Source organism: Pantherophis guttatus, chromosome 15, assembly GCF_059756535.1.
Source record: "Pantherophis guttatus breed Tessera chromosome 15, ASM5975653v1, whole genome shotgun sequence".
Taxonomy (NCBI): Eukaryota; Metazoa; Chordata; class Lepidosauria; order Squamata; family Colubridae; genus Pantherophis; species Pantherophis guttatus.
In genome coordinates, this window is record NC_142077.1 from 15,458,704 (window position 1) to 15,483,718 (window position 25,015).

The 25,015-nt window shown below is 46.7% G+C and overlaps 1 protein-coding gene across 2 annotated transcripts; it reads left to right on the top strand.

The window, feature by feature from the left end:
• The first annotated feature begins 1,491 nt into the window (after nucleotides 1-1,491).
• On the top strand, nucleotides 1,492-24,534 carry LOC148111975 (vomeronasal type-2 receptor 26-like). 2 transcript variants are annotated; one of them, XM_087879188.1, is made up of 5 exons: nucleotides 1,492-3,171; nucleotides 3,613-3,904; nucleotides 10,456-11,250; nucleotides 12,289-12,501; nucleotides 24,192-24,534. In XM_087879188.1, the coding sequence occupies exons 1-5, from the start codon at nucleotides 2,954-2,956 to the stop codon at nucleotides 24,195-24,197; spliced, it is 1,524 nt and encodes a 507-aa protein (XP_087735314.1). In that variant the 5' UTR covers nucleotides 1,492-2,953; the 3' UTR covers nucleotides 24,198-24,534. The 2 variants fall into 2 exon arrangements, with proteins under 2 accessions (XP_087735314.1, XP_087735313.1); XM_087879187.1 differs by lacking the exon at nucleotides 24,192-24,534 and having other exon boundaries at nucleotides 12,289-16,670.
• The last annotated feature ends 481 nt before the right edge of the window (nucleotides 24,535-25,015 follow it).

Below are 25,015 nucleotides of genomic sequence, written 5' to 3' on the forward strand. Positions count from 1 at the left end.
TGCCACAATTAACTGGACTGACTTATAACTCTTAAGACCCTGATCCTGGTTTGGAAGCCATCCTGGTTGGTTCTTAGAACTCTCTAAGCCAACATTGAGCAAAGGACTTGGAAAAAGCCTCGTGAAAGCAGCAGCCTCCATTCTTCCTCCCAACACCTGGCAGGAGAGAGAGAGAGAGAGAAGGGAACCCAGGGAGGGTCACAGCCACATTCTCCCTTCTTCAGTTTGATGGGATTCACGCCCAGCCTTTCTGCTCTGGGGAGCAGCCCCAGTATCCTGAGCCATGGCTTCACTGGGAATACTGGAAACCAGCATCCAAAGCCATCTCTGGGGCTCCAAGTGGGAGGAGGGGAATCAAAGTGTCAAGCCTGCCTCCGTTCAAAACCCGAGAAAGACCCCCCCCGACTCCATTGAAGTAGAGAAAAGGTCCTTTTACTGAGTTTGAGATGGTAGCGGCAAAAGCAAGGCAAGATCTGATTCAAAAGGCTTGAAAGTTACACGTTGAAAATTTCCCCAAATCCCATCCCTCCCCCCCCCCAGGGACCCAGGCTGAAAGTCCAATCCCCGTCCCACATAGTGTCGTGTGGGGCACATCTTCAGGTGTTTTCGTCTACCTGGAGTCCTAGGACGGTTGGCCTTGACTGGGTGTAAACAACTCCACTGAGCAGCGCAGTCATTCATGAGAGCAAACCTCCCTTTTAGTTCAGATGGGTCTCCACCTCACCAGCTCAGCCCCCCAACCCAAATGCCGTGCCCCCCACCCCCCGTTACTATGGCAGCTGACAGCAAGCATGCATCCAAGGAGAATCCCAGGCTGGAGATCCGGCTGATACAAAGTCACCAATTCGATCCTCTGAACACACAACCACAAAGCTCTGCAAGTCTCTTATCAAGGTTTGTCCAGAAATTGTGGGAAATCACTGAAACCCCCAACCCTCCCCCCCCGATCTCTAAAGATGCCTCTCTGTTCCTCTGCCACTCTCCCACCTCTTTTCCCTGAATGCCAAACTCTGATCCGATTCACACATCCCGCCAACCCCCCTTCGCTTATTTATTTATTTATTTAATTTATCAGCAAGTACAAGGAAACATGTATCAGTATAAACATAGACATGGACACATAAAAAAATGGCACAAAAAATGGATATAAATTAGCAAACCACAGCCATAAATACAAGAAATGAGTACATATAGGATAGGATAGGATAGGACAGGACAGGACAGGACAGGAAAGAATAAGAATAAGAATAAGAATAAGAATAAGAATAAGAATAAGAATAGAATAGAATAGAATAGAATAGAATAGAATAGAATAGAATAGAATAGAATAGAATAGAATAGAATAGAATAGAATAGAATAGGATTCTTTATTGGCCAAGTGTGATTGGAGACAGAAGGAATTTTTCTTTGGTGCAGAAGCTCTCAGAGTACATAAAAGAAAAATGGGGATGGTTGGAGGGGAAGGGGCAGGGTTGGGGGAAGGGGAGGGGAGGGGAGGGGAGGGGAGAGGAAGGGCCAGGCCTCCCTTCCCCGCTCAGAGCCTCCATCCAGGCTTCTCTCCTCAGGGGGGACCTGCTGGCCGATCGGCCCAGGAAGCTCTTTGGGGGCCCCGAAGCCTCTGGATCCAGGGGGGGAGGAAGGTGGGAGCCTGGATGGAGACCATGGGAGAGAAGCCGGAGAGGCTCTTCCTCCTGCCAGGCTCCTCTTCAGCCCAGACTCTCCTCCGCCCAGTGTGGGGAAAGGTCCCCCCGGCCTCCCTGAGAGGAAAGCGGCCCCAGCCGCCCCTGCCCCCCTCCCCTGGGCCTCTCCTGGGCCCCCGTCTCTGGCTCCCTCCCCTCTGGGCCCCTCCAGGCTCCAGGGAGACAAGGCAGAGACCCTCCGGGAGGAGAGGAGCCCCTTCCCAGGCCTCCGCCTGGCCTTCCACCCAGAGCCCCCCAGGACCTCCTAGCCAGGCCCTGAGAGGAGAACCTGGGATGGGGACCCTCCTCTCCCTTCAGATCAGCCCCCTCCCCAATTCTCCCTCCTGGGCAAAGGGGGACGTCTCCGCCTTCCTCATCCAGAGAAGAGACACAATCTGTCAATGATGGATCCCAATGAACCAGGGACTCAGGTGCCCCAAGAGCAGCTTCAAAGCACTCGGAGGCTTTTTAGGGAAGGGGGCTTCACCCCACAGCCTCAGAGATGGGAACGTCATAGGGGTCCCCCTTTTTAAAATCAGCCCCAATTTATGAAGTTTTGATAAAAAAGAAAATCCCAAAGAGGCCCCACTCTTCACCTTAGGCAGAATCCAAGGGGACTGATTGCTTCCTCAGCCTTAGAAGAAAGGCAGCACAAGAGTTAAGGGTCACCAATCTAGAGTGGCACCAAACTCCATACTTCTGGGTGACCTTCTCCAGCAGACTCTGGAGACAAGAGATCCGGTTGAAGGACAGCAGAGGTCAATTCCCTTGTTATTGGACTATCTTTCTCCAACATCACTTTCCTGACACGTCCTGACAGGAAGGACCACAACCACTACAGGAATTGACCTCAGGAGTGTAGTTGTGGCTTTTCACAAACAACTTTTTCTCCATCCTCTCCTCTGCACATGGAGCCCAGAAGAAGCTCAGGATCCCAAGAGGAGAAGTTGCTTCTCCCTGTAATTAATAATGATTATCTGGGCCTTGGAGATCTCCATACCTGTGATGGAGAGAGCAGATTGAAGCCATATGCAAAGGATCTTGTATCAGAAAAGGATAAATTTGTCAAGCTCTGTGGGAACAAGTTTTGGGACAGGCAGGATCTGTGCTCTTGATTGTACCTTTTTCTCCTTTCCAGGTGAAGCTGAGTGTTTCTCTGTTTATATCAGGAAAGTTGCTGGCATTTCCATCTTCTGAGAGTGCTTTGAATTCTCCCAACTGTTCCTGCTGTGGGTGTTAGAAACAGGAAGAGGATTAATAAAGCTCCATGAATTATGGACCTCCTGCTTCTGCTTCTGATGCTGCTGGTGTCCCATCCAGTCTCTGGGAAGCTTAGAATGAAATGCCCTCTGAGTTTGGAGCACCAGGATGGAAAACAACCATGGAGCTTTTACAGGCCAGGAGACTATCTCATTGGTGTAGTTGCAACTGAAACACTAATATCGCCTATAATGTTGCCTTTTGACAGTCCTCCTTCTATACCTTCTCATGCGTAAGTCATTCAGGGTGATGGAGTTGCATCCCCTCCATTTGCAGTTCTAAAACTCATTTTCTTCTCATTTCACTTACTTCTATATTATAGGACTTATCTAATTTCCTGAATGATTTTGATTTCCATAACTTACCTCTTATTTTATAGAAGAGACTCAAATCCAAAGATGGGGTTAAAAAACATGAAGGAAATCCAAATTATTTTCCTCTCCCTGTTCACTCCTGAATTCATCACTTGAATTCATTTTGTTTAAAGGAGGGACTGAAACAGTTGTAGTTGCCTCTGCCCAACCCTTTCCCAGATTATTATAACTGATTATTGGTTTTGCATCAATATTGGCTTAAGACTCAATAGGTTTATGGAGATAAAAATGAATAAATTCTTTTAAAAACTTACTTGTTTTACTGATGATGATAATAACATGAACATTTTTTTTTACAGTAAGGGTTCTTATGGTTTTTTCTACACCCTACGATTAATTTTCAACAATCAACTGGTCAACAAGAATTCTCAGCTCCTGCACAACCTCACACTGGGCTCCAACATCCATGACAACTATCTGAACACTTTACACACTTCAGATGCCTTGCTGGACATTCTCTCCACTGGAGAAGCCAATGTCCCCAACTACAGCTGTGGAAGGAAGGAGAACCTCCTGGCTCTTTTTGATGCAGCTCACAGGGACATCTCCATCCAGGCGTCAACATTAGCAGCACGTTACAAAGTCCCACAGGTTTGTGTGTGTTTTTCTCTCTCTGGTAAAGTGAGGGGTGGGTGTTGGTGGGTGAGTGTCAGTTATGTTTTTTTCTCTTATGTTCTTGTTCAAATTTCTCCTAAAAGGCCTGAAAATGAATAAGGTCCCTGAACAGGATTTTCTCCCTGCTATTCAGCTATTCAAAAAACATCCCTAGTTGTGGATGAACTATTGGCATGTTCATTTTCACATAGAAATAACACCTGCAGCATGTGTGTGTGTGCATATGTATATGTTACAAGCCTGTTAGTTTAGTAGGTATTGTGGCTAAAATATTTGCCATGTTCCTCTTAAGTAAACTTGAGGTTGGGTAGAAGAAAAGTGCATTAATTGCAGCAGCAGCAGAAGAAGGTTTTAAATACAGGTAAAAGTTTTATAAAGTTGTATAATAATTAATCAATAAATTAATAATCTAACATTGACAAAAGATTTATTTTGAAATATCTAATTATGTGTCAGTTGGATAAACCAGGGTTTGCTGGCAAATGGTTAGTGCACCATTTGACCCAGAGAGCAGAGAAATATGATGGAGGAAATTGATTGCCCTTAAAATGGAGGTCAGCCTGTTGGCCCTGATCCAAGCCCTTGTTTGAGAGGGAGGTTGGGGCTCAATGGAGCCACGAGAAAAAGGATCGATACTTACCAAGGGGTAACACAGAAGAATGAATATTTGAACCCTTGTTTTTCAGTCTGGATATTAATGACTTACGAGGACTAAGGACGAATTCTCATGTATATGGCTAAAGTGCTAAAATATTTACTCATTTAGCATATGGCAAAGGTATAATTAGCCAGGAGTCTACAATGTTAGTACATAGTATTTGTTTCTCTGCCAAAGAGTGTGAGTCCATTCAGTTTGTGCCCATGAACTTCTCCAGGGTTCACCACAGGGGGTGAACCAGCTCCGCACCAGAAAGCCGAGAGGTGTCCTGTGGCATCATCTGGGCCTTCTCTCGCCACCGATGGTGCCTCACAGTTGGGTGTCACATCCGAGGAAGTCCAGCACTGGCAGGGGCCCAGCCATCTGCACAAAACACCACCACATTTCCTACTGAAGTGGTGTCTATTTATCTACTAGCGTTGTCACATGCTTTCGAACTTCCAGGTGGGCAGAAGTGATGGGAGCTCACCAGTGGTGGGTTCTAAATTTTTTTTACTACCGGTTCTGTGGGTGTGGCTTATTTTGTGGGCGTGGCTTGGTGTGGGGGGTAATGTGACTGGGTGGGCGTGACCAACTTTTTTTTTTTACTTTTAAAAGCATTTGCAGAAAAAAATGCTTTGAAAAGCCTCTGACGATCAGGCAACTCAGGTGGGATTGCCAGAGGCTTGTAAGGCATTTTTTTTTCTACCACCTCTTCAGCCAAAAAGGTTGTAGAAAAAAATGCTTTTAAAAGTAAAAAAAAAAAGCCTCTGATGAGGTGGGCGGGGTAAGCGAGTGGCGACCGGGCTGGGGACCGGTTCGGGGGCATGGACAGCCAATGTTATTATGGGTTCTCCAAACTGCTACAAATTTTTACTACCGGTTCTTGTGAACCGGTGCGAACCAGGAGCAACCCACCACTGGGGTTGCAACCCAACCCCCTCACCCCACCATGCAGTGACAGAACTTGAACTGTCGGAACAGAGACCATCTCCAGCATCTTTAAGCCACTGAGCCTCTTACTTGCTAAATACACGTTGGTTTAAACCAATGGTCACCAACTGGTGGTCCGCAAACCACTGTTGGTCCGTGAGAAAATGTTGGTGGTTCGCAGCACACCAGGGTGGAGGAGCTGCTCCGGGATGAGCAATGGCCAGTCCTGTGACTAGAGCTCCGGAATATGGGACTGGCCAGGCAGCTCATGGTGGGGCTGTAAATCTCCTTTATAGAGGGAGGTTCGTGCAACATGCAACTTCGCAGCGCAGCCCTCGCCGGCCGGAATGAGGTAATGGTGCAAGGGGGGAGGTGGTGCAGGCGGGATGAAGCAACGAGTGGCAGGAACCCCAGGCTGTTTCCTCCCCCTGCTGTAGCTTCCTCTCTGTTGAACCCACCAGTGGCTGTCCCTGCCCCTCGCCCTCCCTTCCCAGTCACTCCTCGCCTGGCCTGGCAAGGGAAGGGCGGGGGATGGAGAGTCACTCCATATTCCAGAGTGGGAGTGAAGCTTCGTCTCTTGCTGGAACTCGCGGCCGTTACTTTCGGCCCTTGTTGGTGCTCCGTGGACCTTGGTTTCTCGGGGAGACGCTTGACTTCCTCTCAGCCCCAAGACACTGGCTGGCCCATGAGATGAGAGAGGGAAAGAGAATCGGAGAATCAGAAAGAGAATCAGAATCAGAGAGAGAGAGAGAGAGAGAGAAAGAGACACAGAGAGAATAAGAGAGAGAATGAAAGAGAGAGAGAGAGAGAGAATGAGAAAGAGGGGAAGAGAGGGGGAGAGATAAAGAGAAAGAGTGGGGGGAGAGAGATGAGAGAGAAAGAGGGGGAAGAGAGATGAGAAAGAGTGGGAGAGGGGGGAGAGAGAAAGAGAGAGAATGAGAGAGAAAGAGAGGGGAGAGAGAATGAGAGTGAGAGAATGAGAGAGAGACAGAATGAAAGAGAGAATGAGAGAGGGAAAGAGAAAGAAAAAGAGACAGAGAATCAGAGAGAGAGAAAGAGAGAATGAAAGAAAAAGAGAAAGAGACAGAATGAAAGAGAGAAAGAAAGACAGATTCAGGGAATATGAGAGAGAATGAGAGAGAATGAGCGGGAGACAGAGAGGGGAGAGAGAGGGGGGAGAGAAAGCGAATGAGAGAGAAAGAGGTGGGGAAGAGAAAGAGAGGGGGAAGAGAGGAGAGAGAAAGAGTGGGAGAGAGAGAGAAAGAGAGAGGAGGGAGAGTGCTTGAAGGACCCATCACTGGGAGTCCAGGCGCTTCAGCAAGCGGTGCGCTGGATTCGTATTAGTGGTCCGCGGGATTTAAAATTATGAACTTGGTGGTCCCTGCAGTCCAAAAGGTTGGGGACCCCTGTTTTAAACTGATAATGCAATGCTATAACCCTGTGGGTTAGACTGTGCAGACTCGTGAAAAACCTGGCTCCTACTGACATAATTATTCTGTGATTATTGATAAATCAAAGCCAAACGTTTTGGTCTTTGGAAGACAAATGTAGCCAATACAGCAAGTAACCCCTTTCCTTACCCAGCGTCACTTTTCTCTGAGACTGAATCTTGTATCTGCCATCATCAAAGGAGCCCACTCACAGCAATGGCAGGATTGAATTTAAAATTTAAATGCTTAAACTTCAAAAGAAAATCATAGCTATCCAGCTTTCTCCCCAATTATTAGACGAGTATATAATGCCAAAATTACCCCCAGGCCCTTCTATTGAACTGAAGTTTGGGGCTTAATATCTACCTCTACTGGAACAAACGCAATCACAGCAGCTGAGGAGTATTTTGGGGGTGGATAAAAGGTCTTCAGCTGCTGACAGAGCTGAATTTGGAATTTATACAATTTCCGCTTTGTCTAAAATCAGAAGAAATGCAGTCATGTGAAAAGGAAAGTATCAGAACAGCTGATAAAAACCATCTGGTCCTTAGCAGTTCTTAAAAGGAGGTAACTACAATCTCAGATGAACAACATATTACACCATGTGATCATTTCTTTCAGAAAAAGAAAGCCAAAATGGAGAAGCCATGTTTGAAAAACTAAATGCACCTTATGATACAATAGCTTGTAGAATCACCTTTAGCAGCAACAACTTGAAGTAATCATTTTCTGTGTGACTTTATCAGCCTCTGACATCATTGTGAGAGGAATTTTGGTTCCCTCTTCTTTACAACATGGCTTCAGTTCATTGAGGTTTGTGGGGGTTTGTTTCTGCCCAGCTCTCTTGAGGTCCCACCACCGCATTTCAATCGGGGTGGGCTCTGGCACTGACTGGGCCATTGCAACTCCTGAATCCTTTCCTTTTTCAGCCACTTGCTGGTCTGCTTGGGATCATCAGCAGTGGTGGGATTCAGCCAATTCGCACCACTTCGGGAGAACCGGTTGTTAACTTTCTGAGTAGTTCGGCAAACTGGTTGTTTTAAGAAATCATTAGGGAAGAGAACCGGTTGTTAAATTACTTGAATCCCACCACTAGTCATCAGCCTTTTGCATGACCCAAAGTCCTCCAAGCTTCAGCTATCAGACAGATGGTCTCACATTGGACTCCCTACTTTTAAGAACTGAAGACTAGATGCTTTTTACTGTGTCCTGATACATGAAACCAGAGAACTCACAGAGGGTCTCCTTCCTTTTCCACAGGACTGAATTTCTTAGTGTACAATTAAACCTCTGGAACCTGACAGAGTCCCCAAGTTCTCTGGGTTAGAAGAAGCAGAATTTCAAATAAAGCCCTCTAGGATGATGCAACTGACAAATTATATTAGCAACTGTGGTCTCCCTATTTATTTATTTATTTATTTATTAAATTTATATACCGCCCTATTCCTGAGGGACTCACGGTGGTGAACAGCGAACGATAAAAATACATGTAATACAAAACCATTAACCATTTATTGGTTAATAAAAAACCAATTAAAATATACTAAAAACTCTGGTCCTAGATAATTCAAGACATCCCAGTTTAAAATAAAATCGAAAGCAATATAAAGGGAAAGTTAGGCCAGGCCGGCCTGCTGAAACAATAATGTTTTGAGGGCACGGCGGAAAGTGCGCAGATCCGGAATCTTCTGTATCTCTGGGGGGAGCTCGTTCCAGATGGTGGGTGCCCTCACAGAAAAGGCTCTCCCCCTGGGGGCCGCCAGTCGACACTGTTTGGCTGACGGCACCCTGAGAAGCCCCTCTCTATGGGAGCGTACTGGGCGGTGAGAGGCTATTGGTGGCAGAAGGCGGTCTCGTAAGTACCCCGGTCCTAAGCCATGGAGCGCTCTAAAGGTGGTAACTAAGACCTTGAAGCGCACCCGGAAGACCACAGGGAGCCAGTGCAGCTCGTGCAGGAGGGGAGCCACATGGGAGCGCCATGCTGCTCCCATAACTACCTGCGCGGCCGCATTCTGGACCAGCTGGAGCCTCCGGTGCTCCTCAAGGGGAGCCCCATGTAGAGAGCATTACAGTAGTCCAGGCGTGAAGTGACGAGGGCATGAGTGACCGTATTTAACGAGTCCCGATCCAGAAAGGGATGCAACTGGCGAATCAGGCGAACCTGATAAAAAGACCTCCCAGCCACAGCCGTCAAGTGTTCTTCTAAAGACAGCCGTGAGTCCAAGAGGACGCCTAAGTTGCAAACCCTCTCCGTGGGGGGCAATGACTCATCCCCAATAGTCAGTGATGGCACCAACTGACTATATCAGGACGTCGGAAACCACAGCCACTCGGTCTTGGATGGGTTGAGCCTGAGTCTATTCCTCCCCATCCAGATCCGTACAGCCTCCAGGCACTGGGACATCACTTTAAGGGCATCATTGGGGTGGTCCGGGGTGGAGATGTATAGCTGAGTATCATCAGCATACTGATGATACTTCACCCCAAAACCACGGATGATCTCACCCAGCGGCTTCACATAAATGTTGAACAGAAGGGGTGAGAGAACCGACCCCTGTGGCACCCCACATACAAGGGGCCTCGGGGTCGACCTCTGCCCCCCTGTCAACACGGACTGCGACCGGTCAGAGAGAAAGGAGGAGAACCACCGCAACAGGTGCCCCCCACCCCTAACTCTTCCAACCGGTGCAGCATGATACCATGGTCGATGGTATCAAAAGCTGCTGAGAGGTCTAATAGGACCAGGACAGAGGAGCAACCCCTGTCCCGGGCCCTCCAGAGATCATCTACCAATTTTTTGTATAACTAGAAAAAAGGCCCAAAAATAATCAAGGTGGGAAATAAATAAATAAACAAATATTGCTTCACCAAGCATCTGGAATATTGAATGTCAACTACATAAGAAAGAGAGAGATGAGAGTCTTGGACTGCACATTAGACAAACAACCTATTGGGAAACTTGTGTTAAAGCAACACATTTGCTGTGCAGTCAGAATTAAACATTTACATATATTATGGCCTTTTACTGGAACAAAACATTCATTTGACATCCGCATATGTGGATCTGGTTGTCCCAAAGGTGCTTTTTCCAAGAGACAAGTGGACTTTGTGGTTTTTCTTTGAAGACGTTTTGCTTTTCATCCAGAGCTGAAGAAGCTTCCTGGATGAGAAGAGAAACATCTTCAAAGAAAAACCACAAAGTCCAAAGCACCTCTGAGACAACCGTGACCTGGAGGACTGAGAATCTCCATATACATGTGGGTCAGTTTGCAATAAATTGTAGGAGTGATACAGAAATATAATTTGTTTTTTATTTATTCTTTTTTATTTAATTTGTTTCTTGTATTCCATTTTTATATACACTGTTGTAAACACTCTGTGCTTAATATTTTGTTTATTAATATGGCATAATTGCTAATCAACAATAATTTATTTAATAATTTATAATAGTTGAATTTATTAAAAAATAAAGTTTTGGACTTTATCTGACCCTCAATGTAACACATCTGTCTTCCATACTTTTTCAGATCAGTATTACCACTGTTTCAGAGGCTCTGAGTGATAAAAGCCAATTCCCCTTTTTCCACCAGTTTCTCCCCAAAGAAGGATTCCACTACCTAGCAATTCTCCACCTGCTCCTCCATTTCAGATGGACCCTGATTGGCCTCTTTGCTTCAGACACAGAAAATGGAGAGAATTTCATGAGGACTTTCACTCCTTTGCTTGTCAGGAGTGGAATTTGTGTTGTTATATCACAACTGTTCTCAAGAATTGGATATACAGCAGCCCTCAGGGAGGCCCTCTCTAAGTGGAGACAAGTCAACGTCTTTGTTCACTTCATAGAAAATGATTCCCTTTTGGACAGTCTCCGTTCTTTCCATGAAATATTTATGCATCTCCCAGGACCCATTGTAGGGAAAGTCTGGATCGATACAGGTTTGGGAAAATATGCATTGGAAGGGGACAGACGTCTCAAATACGTCCATAGTATTTGGAACTTTGGTTATCTTACAAAAGAAAGGCCAATGGTTGATGTCTTTGAACCCGATTTCTTTGTGGAAGAAAAGTTTCAAGATCTTTATTTCCGCTGTTCTCTTTCAAAGAACGTCTTTTCTGTCAAATCCCGCAGAAGATGCACCCAGAAAGCCCCACTGGAGACCCAGGAGAAAGAGAACAGAAGATGGATCTCAAATTATCACCTTTTCTACAGTATCATTCAGACTCTGGCCCAGGCCTTGAACTCTGCATATTCCTCCAGATGGAGGAGGGGAAGAAAGGAGGGCGAAGGGAGTTTGGGAGCTCTAAGGCTGCAGCCATGGCAGGTATGGGGTTCCGATATTGTGGAATATGAAGGTTGCTGGGGAAAATAAGGCCATATTGTTGAACAGGTGCGCCAGATAGGTCGAGAGCTTGCTAGTCCCCAGCCAATGGGGAAGCAAGACAGTGTTGAGTGATGGGAGGAGGGGCATTAAACCTCTTGCTTGCTTTGATCTGGGTCCACCTGGAGGATTTGCAGATGCTTTGATAAACTTTTGCTCCTTTTGGGTACCAGATTGCCTTCCTTGCTTTATTGCTGCTTTTCTATTTTTATCAATATGGATCCATTAATCTTAGATCCTTCAGAGAAGGAACCCAAAGGAGAAGGAGGGGAACCTTCTCAACCACATTGGGCTTCAGAAGGTCAACAGTTGGGCAAATCTTTGCTTGAGGTATAATCTTCTAAACAGCAGGCACCATGACAAATAAATTTTGGCTTTAAACACTGCTAATTTTAAAAGGATCTGTGCATTTTTAAATATGTTATTGTCTTTATGAATTTCTGATTAGCATAGTAGAATTTTGCTTGTCAGAAGTCGCAAAGGGAGATCAGGGGACCCTAAACCACTATAACGATCATGAGTGGATGCCAAGAATTCAGATTCTGATTACCTGGGGACCCTGGAGATGCTGCCATGATCCTGGGAAAAACCATCCTAAATCACCTTTTTCAGTGCCGTTGTAACTTTGTTGGGTCATTAAATGAACTGTTTCTTATAATCAACCTGATGTTTTCTAGGCGTTTATGAATAATCTCCTTTTTCCTATGATTCATTTTCTTTGTCACCTACTCTAGAATGTTTTCTATAACTTACCGATTGCATCAATTATATTTTGTTAATATATATTTTGCCAATATATGGTTGAACAATTTTGCTGAACCTTTGTTTTTTATTTATGAAGATAGCAGTAACACCTATTTTTCTAAATAAGTATTTTGATGTTAGACAACTGTAGAAAAAAGATTCAAATGTATAAAAGCTAAATGGGATGTTTTAAAAAAAGATTTCAGATTTTAAAATTACTGGATGTTCCCCTTCTAGTTCCATCCTTTCCTGAAGAAGAATGAGTTTTGCAATATATCTAGTAGGGAACTCTACTTGGATCAAAATGGAGATTTAACAGCAGATCTGGCAATCCTGAGCCATTTCATTCTTCCCATGGAGGATCCCATCGAACTTCGAATGGGGACTTTGGAAAGACAGAGACTTACTATCTACCAAGATGCTCTTTCAGAGCTAAAGTTCCTCAACAAGGTGGGAGAAAATTTAGTGTCTTTCCTCTTTTTTCCAAAGGTTTCGGACCCATTTCATGTGGACTAAGCCTAGTTTCCAGGGTCCATGACCTTCACTGGGAATTGAACATGGGGAGTAGAAACCTTATAGTTTTCTTTCTATAGACCACTTGGGAGCCTTCAGTACTATTGACCAAGGTGTTCTTCAGATGCTGTAATATTGAAGACTTTTCAGCCATGTCCAACCTGGGATGAGAAACCCTCAAGTGCTGGAGGTTGTGTTGTTAAGAGCCTCAGGTCTGCTTGTTCCTTGTCCTGAAAGAGGAAAGCTGAAGGGGATTCTGTTGAAGAGACCCTGAACTGAGGTTTGGACTGAATGAGATGAAATTGGATCATGGCTGGATGGAGCTCCTGGGGGTCCCATTGGGAGAGAAGCTTCCTCTTGTCCTGCTTAGGGAAAGGCCATTGGGAAATGGTTCCCTGAAAGGGCAGGTCCATGGTCTGTGATGTTTTTAAGTAGTCCAGACCTGGTCAAAGGTAGCCATATCTGTCTTTGCGGGGAGCAATTGGCCTTCTGCCCCTAGGAAGGAGGTCCAAGGCTTTCAGTTCACGTAAAATGAGAGTGACTAGTGAGAGAATCCCTTGTCCCAGAAACCTGAAACACAACTTTAGTTCAAGAAAAGGTCTTCCCGATTTCAGAAGTAAGGAGACAGATTGTGACAGGAAATGCTACTTAGATTTGGCCTTTGGCTCTTAAGCTCTTTTCTTCATTTGAAAATCCCTTGAATGCCCTTGTTTATCTTGAGTGTTAGCCACCTTCAGTCCCTCTGGGCAAAAAGGAGTCTCCAAATTTAACTAATATTAAATGTGGGTCTGTTTTTCCGTGCCAGTTGGAGTCTCCTAATTCCAGTTCTTCCAACACAAAGGACTTTTTCCTGGATAACTGGATGGGCCTCAGAAATATCTCCTTCTGACCCAGGACTCACACTCATGTCCCCTCTGTTGCAGCCAAAGATTTGCAACTTAATCTTTTTCAGGGACACCTTCTCATGATCTCCCCTCAATCTCACTACAGTTCTAGGAACTGTGCAGAAACCTTCAGTCTTAATAAAGGAGAATATTGGTAGCTCAGGATTGACATAAGGGCTCCTTGATATTCTCTGAGCTTGCTTGTTTTCTTCCAGGCATTTCATTACCCAACTAGGTAACATCATCAGCTATAATTTATGAGGAATTTTTGCTTTGTCTCTTAACGGGGAGACTGTTTGGAACTAGTGTCAAAGGGGAGCAGCTTTGCAAGGCTTTTTGTAGTGCAGATCCTATGGGTCAGAAGGTCCCTTTTTAATAACATCTTATTCTACTTAAATAAATCTAATAAAATAACAACTTATTAAATCTTTGACAACAAATGTATTCACAAATTTAATATGAGTAGATCATCATAACCATGGATAGATGAAGAGTGCAGGGATGCATTTTAATATAGCGATGAGGAGAAACCGATTTTTTCCCCCTTAATGCTTAAATCTTTTCTCAATTCCATCCCTCCGGACTTTATTAAGGAGAAAAGTCCTTTATTGCAATGTTAAATGTCAGAAGCAAAAGGGAGGAACTAAAGAAAGAACCTGCCAGGGTTACTGTCGTGCCCAGCCACAGCTTGACACGCATACCGAAGGGGGACAGGCATGACAACACGTCCCTCAAGTCTACGCTGTCGTTAAGCACTGAGTGCATTAGAGGTGGTGGCGGAATACCGATTGTGGTGGTGGTTATCGAGTCAGAATGCATGTAGATGAAATGAGATAAGACGGCTGGGGAAACGCGATGGAGAAAGCGGTAGAGAATGATGCGGCAGGAACCAGGAAGTGCTGCAACCCGCCGAAACCAGAACCAGCTGAGACGCGCTATCGGCAGGTGGGGCGTGGGCACGGCCGGCACGGACTGTTTAAACGGCGCTGAGAGGCAGTAGCTCTCAGCGCCGACTTTGCGTGGTTCATCCTCAGTTTGTTCTGACACCCGTTTGTAATGACACCTACAGACTGACTTCGTTTGGTGATTCAGCAAATTCCAGCATGAACGTGGAGTAGACGGCCGAGAGTTACATCTCCTAGACCTGTTTGGAAGGAGTCAGAGATTTCATATTCACCTAACTGAAGCCCAGAATCTAGTTGTCTAATGTCCATTTCTCCCCCCATTTTCTATGGATGGAGAGTCCTAACACATTTCCTTTGGCGTTCCTTTTCTTCTGCTCAGTCTCTGCCTCAGTCCAAATGTGTGGAAAGTTGTCATCCTGGATTTGTCAAGCGGGCTCGAGAAGGAGAGCCAGTTTGCTGCTATGACTGCGTTCCTTGTCCGGAGGGGACCTTCTCCACTCAGGAAGGTGGGTGACACCAGAGGAAAGGAAGGCTTGGTGGAAATGGATTTATCCAGAGCATTTTGATGAAAGTGCAAATTAAAGTATCCATTGAAACTCAACACTTTTTTCTTTATTCAAAATGCACCAGAAATCCTCCATTTTCATATATCTTGGGTATATAAGTATTAGAAAATTATATTATCATTTTTTTCCCGTGGAGTGATTAAACAACACATCTTGGAAAATGTTCCCTGAATCAGACGTTTTTCAAAAATGGTATTTCTTGAAATGCAAAAAAAAAAAAAAAAAAACCCAAAAAATCAGAATATTAAAGATATTGCTTTTTGACTTTCTCAGATATGGAAAAATGCACCAAGTGTCCAGATGATAAATATCCAAATGAGGACAGAGTCCAATGTATCCCCAAAGTCATAACCTTCCTGTCTTATGAAGAACTTCTGGGCATCATCCTGGTCTCTTTTGCCCTCCTCTTGTTCCTAACCACAGGCCTTGTTTTAGTCACCTTCATTCAATACAGAGAAACTCCCCTTGTCAAAGCCAACAACCGGGACCTCTCCTTCATTCTCCTGGTCTCCCTCCTGCTTTGCTTCTTGTCTCCTTCTCTCTTCATTGGTCAACCAAGGAAAGCCACCTGCCTTCTCCGACAAACAGTCTTCAGCATCATCTTCTCAGTGGCCGTTTCTTCTCTTTTGGCCAAAACCATCACGGTGGTGCTGGCTTTCCTGGCCACAAAACCAGGAAACCGAGTGAAGAGATGGTTGGGGAAGAGCTTGGCCAACTCCATCATCCTCTCTTCTTCTGCTGTCCAAATTATCATCTGCTCCATCTGGCTGGAAGATTCTCCCCCCTTCCCTGACTCTGACCTCCACTCCCAGCCTGGAGAGATCATCCTGCAATGCAACGAAGGGGCCGTTGTCATGTTCTACGTCACCCTCAGCTACATGGGCTTCCTGGCTGCCATCTGCTTCACGGTGGCTTTCCTGGCCAGGAACCTGCCTGGGGCCTTCAACGAAGCCAAGCTGATCACCTTCAGCATGCTGGTCTTCTGCAGTGTCTGGGTGACTTTTGTGCCCACCTACCTGAGCACCAAAGGGAAATCCATGGTGGCTGTGCAGGTCTTCTCCATCCTGGCCTCCAGTGCTGGTCTGCTGGGCTGCATCTTCATCCCCAAGTGCTACATTATCCTTGTGAAGCCAGACCTGAACACAAAGGAGCATCTTACGGGCAGAATAAATATAAAAGCATGAGATACAACACCATTGTGATATTGGAAGACTTATTAAAGTTTCTTTTATTTGAAAGAAAATATTAATTCTTCCTACTTAGATAGTATGCAGGAATCCAAGAATATATGTCTATGTTTCTTTAATCTCCTTCCCTTTCAGCTCAATAAAGAGAACTCTGGGAAGGACATTCAGAGGAATTTGATATTCAGGAACAGCCAATGAACCTGATGCCTTATAAAAATAATTTGAGCAGGTTTGACAGAGCTGAAAAGTGTCTCTGTGTGAGAGAAAAGCCTGAGGAGGAAAAATGGCAAGATGGAAGCTGTGGGAAAGAAGCTCCAGTCATGTGTGACAATCTCTGAGAGAAGCCATGAAATACCCAAATGATGTGAAGGTTTCACCTGCTCTCCGCTGGGGAGGCAGATCTGCGCAACTCTTAAATGGCTCCTTCTTGATGTCCTGATGAGACCTACTCTAGAGAAAGAGTGGATCACAACAGCCATCTGGGATTTCACTGGGGCTCACTTTGTCTGGCTCCCTATTTTTTCTTTCCTTATTCAAGAAATAAAAGAGAAATATCTAACAGTGTTCAGGTCCTTTAATGGTCCACTCTATCACTTGTACCTAAAGCCTTTTCTCTGCTCCTCTTCCAAGCTTCTCTTGTCTGTGAAGGGCTGGAGAAGATGGGGACCTGGAAAGGGGTGGAGAGAAAGGGGACCTGGAGACTCTCCCCAGGGGGAGGTTGAGGGGATCCTGTCTAAAGGCATCACAGACTGTGGCATGAGGGTTCAACGCTGCATCTTCATCCAGGTCCCGGAAGGGGGTGAGCAAGGATGGGAAGAGCTGGGTTTCTAGGAAGCTGTTCTGCTCTCCAACCACACAGATTGCTGATCAATTGGGAATCAAAGTTTATCTTTTAGAATGGCTCTTAATTGCCAATTGAATCCTTTGCAAATTCCATTTTCAGGAGACAAGAAAGCTCTGATGGGTCAGAAGGTCAGTCCAAGATTCACGATGAGCACAGAGAGGCCTCTGGTTCTCCCACAGGCAGAAGGCAGAGAGTTTGCCCAACACGCAACGGGTGTTTCCCCACAACTGAACTTTCCTCCATCACCCCAGACAGTGCTGGACACTCGGCCATCTCCCCATCTAGGACTCCCCAGTTCTGGGATCAGAATATCTGGGGTATCAGAACTGGGGAGTCCCAGATGGAGGGAAGTCTCAGTGCCCAACACTGTCTGGGGTGATGGAGGAAGGTTCAGTTGTGGGGAAACACCCATTGAGTGTTGGTCAAAGCAATAAGTCATTAATATGAGAACATTAATATGAGAATATTCATATGAGAAAATATTTCCAAGTTTCACTCCCCCAATCAAAAAGTACTAAGGCGGGACTGGAACTCAGGAGCCTCCTGGTGATTGGCCCAAAGTCGCCCAAGGAGTTTCCATGCCTAAGGGAGGACTAGAACTCAGAGCCAGCTGGCTTTCATGCCTAAAACAGGAGCGGGACTCCAAGTCCCCCCATGATTGACTCCAAGTCCCCCATTTGGCTTTTGTTGGAAGGTGGGATTAAAACTCCAGTGATTGGCACAAAGTTCCTCAGCGGCCTTTGACTCCCCTTATGGTCTCCGGGCACAACTGATGGCTTCCCACAGACGAAGCTGCTTTCTGCTGCTGCCCCCTGGCTCCGCTCCCGCCTGGTGCCCCTCGCCTACCCCGCTCCCTCGCCCCCCGCTCGCCCAGCGCCGCCTCCGACAGCCCTGCTCCCGCCTCCCTGGCCTTCCTCCCCGGGGCTGAGCGATGAGCCAGGAGTGGAGGAGCTTTGCCGCAGGGCTGGAGGGGGGGCTTCCTGCGCTCCTTCCCCCCGGGCCACCTCGGGGCTCCGTCGGGGAGAGTGGCAGAGGAGCCGCAAGATCCGAGAGCGGGAGGGGCACCCCGGGTGGGCAAGCGGGATGCCTCTGTAGGTCTGAGCGGGACCTCTGAGGGTCTGCGGGGGGGGCAGAGGGCATCCGGCGAGGCGGCGGGGAACCAACTTTGGGGGGAGCGGATCGGCCACCTCCGGGCTCCTGGGATGGATTCCTCTCCCTGTGAGGTTGCAGCCGTCGGGCTGCTGCGTGGGGAGAAACGGCAGCTGGCTTCACCCCGGAGGAAGGCGAGGCGAAGGGCAGCGGCAGCAACGGCGCTGTTGTGTCTTGGGATCAGCTTGGCTGTGCTTCTGGGTTGCAACGGCCCCAGCCGGTGGTTCTCTGATTCTACCAATAGGTGGCCGGCTTTGTTGGTCAATTACTCCACCCAGTGGCCAGCCTGTAGCAGCAGCCTTAACAACATATATTCTTGGTCTGTTCCTGGTTAAGTAAGCTTGTTCTAGTCTTTTTCTACTTGCTTTTAACATGGAATAAAAGAGAGTTGAAGTCACTTGGAGTTGCCTGGCTCATTGGAACCCACTACATTTCACTGGCGACGAAGGTGGGATGCTGAAGGAAGTGGCTTCTTCAGCATTGCACGGCATCGTAGCTCGGCACGAGACCACGCTGCACCGCCCTACGCATCCAGCAACTTAGAGCCGGCGGTTGCTCCAGGCTGAATGCCATGAGCTCATCAAGGGGCACTACGAGCACTTCCAGCAACACCGGTACGTCTGCCACCTTGCATGCAGGTGCCCTTGCCATCCCGTCCCCCCAGTTGGGGTTGGCTGGTGCGGCGGCATTGCTGGAGTTTGACATATGCCGCCCGGACACGTGGGAAATATGCCAAGTCCTTGAGTCCTTTTTCCGGTGCTATGGCATTACCGATGAGGGTGCACGACGAGACTGGTTCCTGAATTGCTGCGGAAATGACTTGTGTGGGCTGTGCACCCAAGGAAAGTGGATCAGCTCTCTTACTCTGACCTGGTGGGTGTTAACCAACGTTGTCAACCAAACCAACGTTGGTGTCTCGGCGGGTAGAGTTTTTTAATTGTAGGCGTTTGGTTGTCGAGCCAGCCACAACGTTTTAGCAGAGTTGCGTAAACTGGCTCGCTGGTGTGAATTTAATGACTTGAATGAGGCTTTATTTAACCAGTTTATATGTGGCCAGACGGACAAGAAGTTGTTGAGGAAATTTTGTTCAAAGAAAGATCTTAAGCCGGTTAAGATCTTTCAAAGAAAGATCTTAGCTGGTTCCGGGACGCTAAGTGTCGGCGATGTGGGAAGTTGGGACACATCGCCCGCGCATGTCGAGCCAAGGGGGGTCGAGAGGAGAGCAGGAGCCCGCGAGGGAGACAGACGGCTAACGTTGAGGTGGACGCGGCCTGGCCTCAGTATGATCTCTTGCAAGTATACAGCCTTAGCTCAGAAGCCCCGAGTTCCATCAGAGTAGTAGTTAACATTGAGAGCACATTGTGTCCCATGTTCCTGGACACGGGATCCCCCGTGTCCGTTATTTCGGCTAAAACACTCCAGAGTATCTGCCCCGGAAAGTTGTCCTCACTTGAAGCCCCCCCATTCAAGCTAAGAGACTTTCAGAAAAACCCCATAGTGTTGAAGGGGGTTGGAACATTCGAGGTTGGATTCAAGGGGGTCCGACAAAACCTTGAATTGTTTATAACGGAAGGGCCGTATACAAGCTTATTAGGCAGGAATTGGATGGGCCCTCTAGGCATCGAGGTAACCGGGGTGAACATGATTAGAACCGCAGACCCGGACTTGGTAAAGGTCTGCGCGGAGTTTTCGACCGTATTCAATGGCTCGTTGGGGTTATATAATGGCCCTCCAATCTCCCTTCAGTTGGACCCGGCCATTAGGCCCATCAAACTTAAGGCACGCCGGGTCCCCTTCGCTTTGAAGCCTAAGATCGACGCTGAGCTGGATCGGTTAGTCGCCCAAGGAGTCTTAGAAGCGGTTCCTCACGGGTCCTGGGAAACCCCAATCGTGACCCCAGTGAGGCCGGATGGGGTGGTCCGCCTCTGTGGGGATTATAAATGCACCCTCAACAAGGCATTGCCCAACCACGCCTATCCAGTTCCGGTCGTACAACCCATCCTGGCCACGTTAGCAGGGGCTAAAGTCTTTGGCAAGCTTGACTTGGCCCAGGCATATCAACAGCTGCAGGTTGACAAGGCGACGGCCAACGCACAGACAATCGTTACACACAAGGTGCTTTTAGGGTGAAAAGACTACAATTCGGGGTTAGCTTCGCACCCAGGATCTTTCAGAACTTAATGGACTCACTTTTGAAAGGTTTGCCAGGAGTAACGCCCTTTTTCGATGACGTGCTAATCTCTGCCCCGACGTCGTCAGAATTCGTCGTTCGACTATGAGCTGTGTTGCAAAGGTTTCAGACGGCAGGGCTTAAAGTTAAACGGGAGAAATGCCTTTTGGGGGTAGAGCGAGTGGACTTTCTGGGGTTTACTGTAGACGCCAGTGGCATCCACCCGGCACTGGAGAAGGTATGGGCCATCTGCGACGCACCTGCCCCCATGAGTAAGGCAGAATTGCAAGCATTCCTCGGCTTTTTAAACTTTTATAATGCTTTTCTACCTCACAAGGCGGCGGTCGCGGAACCCCTTCATAGACTCCTGGACAAACAGGCCAAGTGGACTTAAGGCCCGCGGCAGGAAGCAGCGTTCTGGGCGGCTAAGAACTTATTGATTTCTAATGACGTGCTGGCCCATTTTGATGAGTCGCTCCCTGTGGTTTTAGCGTGTGATGTGTCTCCTTATGGGGTAGGGGCCATTTTGGGCCATGTGTTGCCGAACGGGAAGGAGGTTCCGGTGGCTTATTTTTCACAGACCCTCTCGGCAGCTGAATGGAACTATGCCCAAATAGATAAGGAGGGCCTTGCTATTGTAAAGGGGGTAAAAAAGTTCCATGATTTCCTTTACGGCAGGCCCTTTGCCATATTGACTGATCACAAGCCACTGTTGGGACTTTTTGCACCTGATTGCCAGATGCCACAGGTACTCTCACCCTGAGTTCTTAGGTGGTCAATATTTCTGGCTGGTTATCAATACTTTCTGGTATATCGGAAGGGCAAAGCCATGGGGCATGCGGATGCGCTGAGTCGCCTTCCATTACCAGAGAGTGGGCCTGACCCCGCCTCGGCTCATGCCATAATGCTCCTGGAGGACCTCCCAGACGCGCCCCTCCATGCCAAGGACATTGCAAAATATTCATCTAGGGACCGAGTCATCTCCCGGGTCCTGGACTGGGTGGGGAGGGGGTGGCCGGAGGCCAAGCCGGGCCCAGAGTTTACGGCATATGTTGAGAAGCAAGGGGAGCTATCAGTGCACAAGGGGTGTTTGTTGTGGGGATGCAGGGTGGTGGTTCCACCCCCCGCTACGCAAACGGGTCATGGAAGCACTGCATGAAGCACATCCTGGGGTGGTGCGTATGAAAGCCCTTGCCCGAAGGGTGTGGTGGCCTAAGATCGATAAAGAAATTGAGACGTGGGTTCGGGGTTGTGGGCCCTGTCAGGAATCACAGCCAGCTCCTCCCCGGGGCCCAGGGCAGACATGGGAGGACACCCGGAAACCATGGTCCCCTCTCTATGTAGATTTTGCTGGGCCAGTACGGAGACAAACGTTCCTCATAGTGGTAGATTCCCACTCGAAATGGTTAGAAGTTGTCCCCGTTTCCACCACGTCCACGGCCATTATGGTTAGAGCTTTGAGAAAGCTGTTTGCCACTTTTGGGCTGCCTGATACGCTTGTGTCAGACAATGGTACAGCTTTCACGTCAAGGGAGTTCTTAGAATTTACTCGGAATTACGGCATCCGACACATACGGTCGGCGCCGTTCCATCCTGCCACGAATGGTCAGGTCGAACGTATGGTGAATACGGCCAAGGAGGGGCTCAAGCGATTGGGGGATGGGGACTTACAACATCGTTTAGCCCAATTTTTAATTGCACAGCATACCACCCCCTACACAGCGATGGGTTATAGCCCTGCCGAGCTGCTTATGGGGTGTAGGCTCACCACCTTATTAGATAGGCTCCATCCTGACAGGGCACCACTCCTAAGGCCCAATATGGAGAAAAGGGGAGCACCTAGGGGGTTCTTCCCCGGGGACCCAATATATGTCCAGAACCATGGCATTGGCCTGGTTTGGATGCCTGGCCACGTGGTACGGATCAAGGGGCCCACCTCATACGAGGTTTCCACAGAGCGGGGGGCCATCTGGGGACGTCATATTGATCAGTTGAGGCGGAGGGTAATCCCTCCAGAGGAGGAGACGGAAGTGTTGGAGTATCCGTACCTCCCAGAGCCACAGCGGGAGCTTGACCCACCCGCCCGGAAGGGCTGGAGCGAGAACCGGCAGGGTTGGAGATCCCCACTAATTTGGAGTCTAGTCGATCTCAGCCGGAGATGGGGCCGGCGGATGTGATCGTGGAACCCCTAGTGGCCAAAACTCCAGCTATCACCGGGGAGGGGGCCGCCTCCCCAGAAAAGATCTTGCCACGCAGGTCGTGCCGAGAATGGCGGTTGCCCATACACCTCAAAGACTATGTCTGCGGGACTTCCGGTTTGCTGCTTGTCCCCGCTGGACACTCCTTCGGGATCGTCGAACCCACTGCCTGTAAGAGCCGCCTTTTTCAGCGGAATGGCGGCTCAAAAAAACTCCGTTTCCATTAGGAAACGGAGATAGAGCCGGCTGGGGTGGGTAGAGTCCTCTGCCTAATCCCAAAAGTTTTTTATTTACTTTTGGGAGGGAGCGGAAGAGACTCCCCGTATCCCCAGCCGATGCTCCGGGCTCTGGGAAATCTCTGCTACACGCAGAGCTAGGGGGCAAAAGCAAGCCTGTAAATCTGTCAAATAAATTAATTAAAGAAGATATGAGCTGGACCTCTGATCCTGAAGCGCAAGTATTCTTTTTATTTTATTTTGCCTAAGAAGTGAAGTGAAGGGAAAAAAGTTTTTTAAAATGGCGATTGCTGCTGCGGCTTGAAGAGAGGCTGAAAGGGAAACTCCTTCCGTTTTCAATTACAAAGCAGCGGAATGAATACTTTTGGCTGTAACTGAAGGCAAAACCTCACTCTCACTTCTGTTTTTTTTTCCTTTTTTTTTCCTTGGGGATCTGATATTGATCTTGGTTGGAAAAAAGTTTTTTTTTTTCTCTTTTCCAGTAAATTTTGTCTGCGTGGAAAAAATGGCACTGAGACTTATAAAGCTAGACAAACAGGCAGTGGGGGGGGGATTCCCCCATTAATAAATTACATCAACAAGTTTTAACTCTCCAGTCTCAGAAACCTGACTTTAATATAATAGAATTTCTTCTTGAGGAGATTGTAAGAAGGGATGAGATTGTGAATCAGCAACTTGAAAAATTTAAGTTGGAAATCAAAGAAATTGGTGAATTGGTGAAATCTAAGTTTGGCTTTTTGGATCGAAAGATTTTAAAAACAGCTAATGGCTTAGCAGACTTTGTGATTCAGTTGGATGCAAATACTAAATTATTAGAGTCTAAAATGAAAGAAACTGAGGAGAATTTGGATGACAAGATCCAAAAAATTAAAAAGGATTTGGCAAACACTCAGGATAATAGTTCAGAAGACAAACTTAAAATGGAGGCTGATCAAAAGACTGGTAATGAAGAAAATGTACAACAGAGGATTGAAAGAGAAGTTTTAATGATCCAACACAATTTTACAGAATATGCAATTAGACTGAGAGGTCTGCAGGAAAATGACAGAGATGATTTAAGGAAGATATCTTCTGAAATTCTGGCTGGGATTTTAAAGGTTCAACCTGATGAAGTGTTTTGCAGGATTGACAGAATTTATAGAATAAACTCCTGGTTGGTAAAACAAAGGCAATTGCCTAGAGATGTGGTGATTTATTTTACAGACAAAGAAATTAGAAATAATATTGTGCAGAATTCTTATAATTCTACTTTGCAATTTCGTGGAAGAAAGATTTGGATTTTTAAGGAACTCCCGCCCAAGATGTTAATGGAGAGGAAGAAATTTGGTTTTCTAGTGAATGAGTTAAAAAAAAGGAATATTCTATTTAGGTGGGACGTCCCAGTTGGTTTAATATTGAGACACCAAGGAGTAAGATACCAATTGAATACTGTCGAAAAAGCGGAAGAATTTTATCAAAAAATTTTAAAAATAAATTTAACATCTTTAGGCATAACACAGGACAAGCAAAAGGTGCTGGAAATAAAGGGAAAACATCAAATTACAGAGGCTGTGGTAGATAAACTGTCTTCGGACTCCCTGGATACCCCAGCTGGACTGTCTATAAATTTGAGAGCAGTGTCATCTGATTCTAATGTGATGAATTATCAAGTTACAGACAAGTGCGTAAATCAACCAGTTGATATACAAGTGATGGAAAAGACATATGTGATAATAAAACAAAACCAACAAGATCAATTTACAAAGCAGAATGACAACCAATCAGCTGATACACAACTTGTAGGAAGGAAATCTGGATGGAAATGCAACCCGCAAAAGAAAAAGAAAAGAAACAGATCTCGTAGAAATAGTAGTTTCTAAACCAAGCAACAGTGAAGCCAGGGATTTTAAAAAATAAATGAATATGTGAAAAGATATTGGAGGCGAATTATCGTTTAATACTATCTTGAGGAAAGCGGCAGATCTCTGCAATGCCGTGATTTTGGGATGTGGAAAGAGCCTTACATTGTTGGATTTGAACTATCTATTTTGGATTTCTTTTACCGATAAATATATTATAATTATTTTGAGTTACAAGGCAAGAGAGTCATGCTGGGGCATGCAGAAGATCTGGCTGTTACCCACTAAGATGATGGGAATTTATAATCCTGATGAAAACCACAATTACAACTATATGGAATATAATTATAATGTCACTCGGGTGGTTGTTTTTACTTTTATATATACATGAGGATATTCATTATTGATGGGGGCAGAAGATGACTGAAGATTTTGAATAAACTGTTGCACCAGGATGCTATGTTACCCTATTAT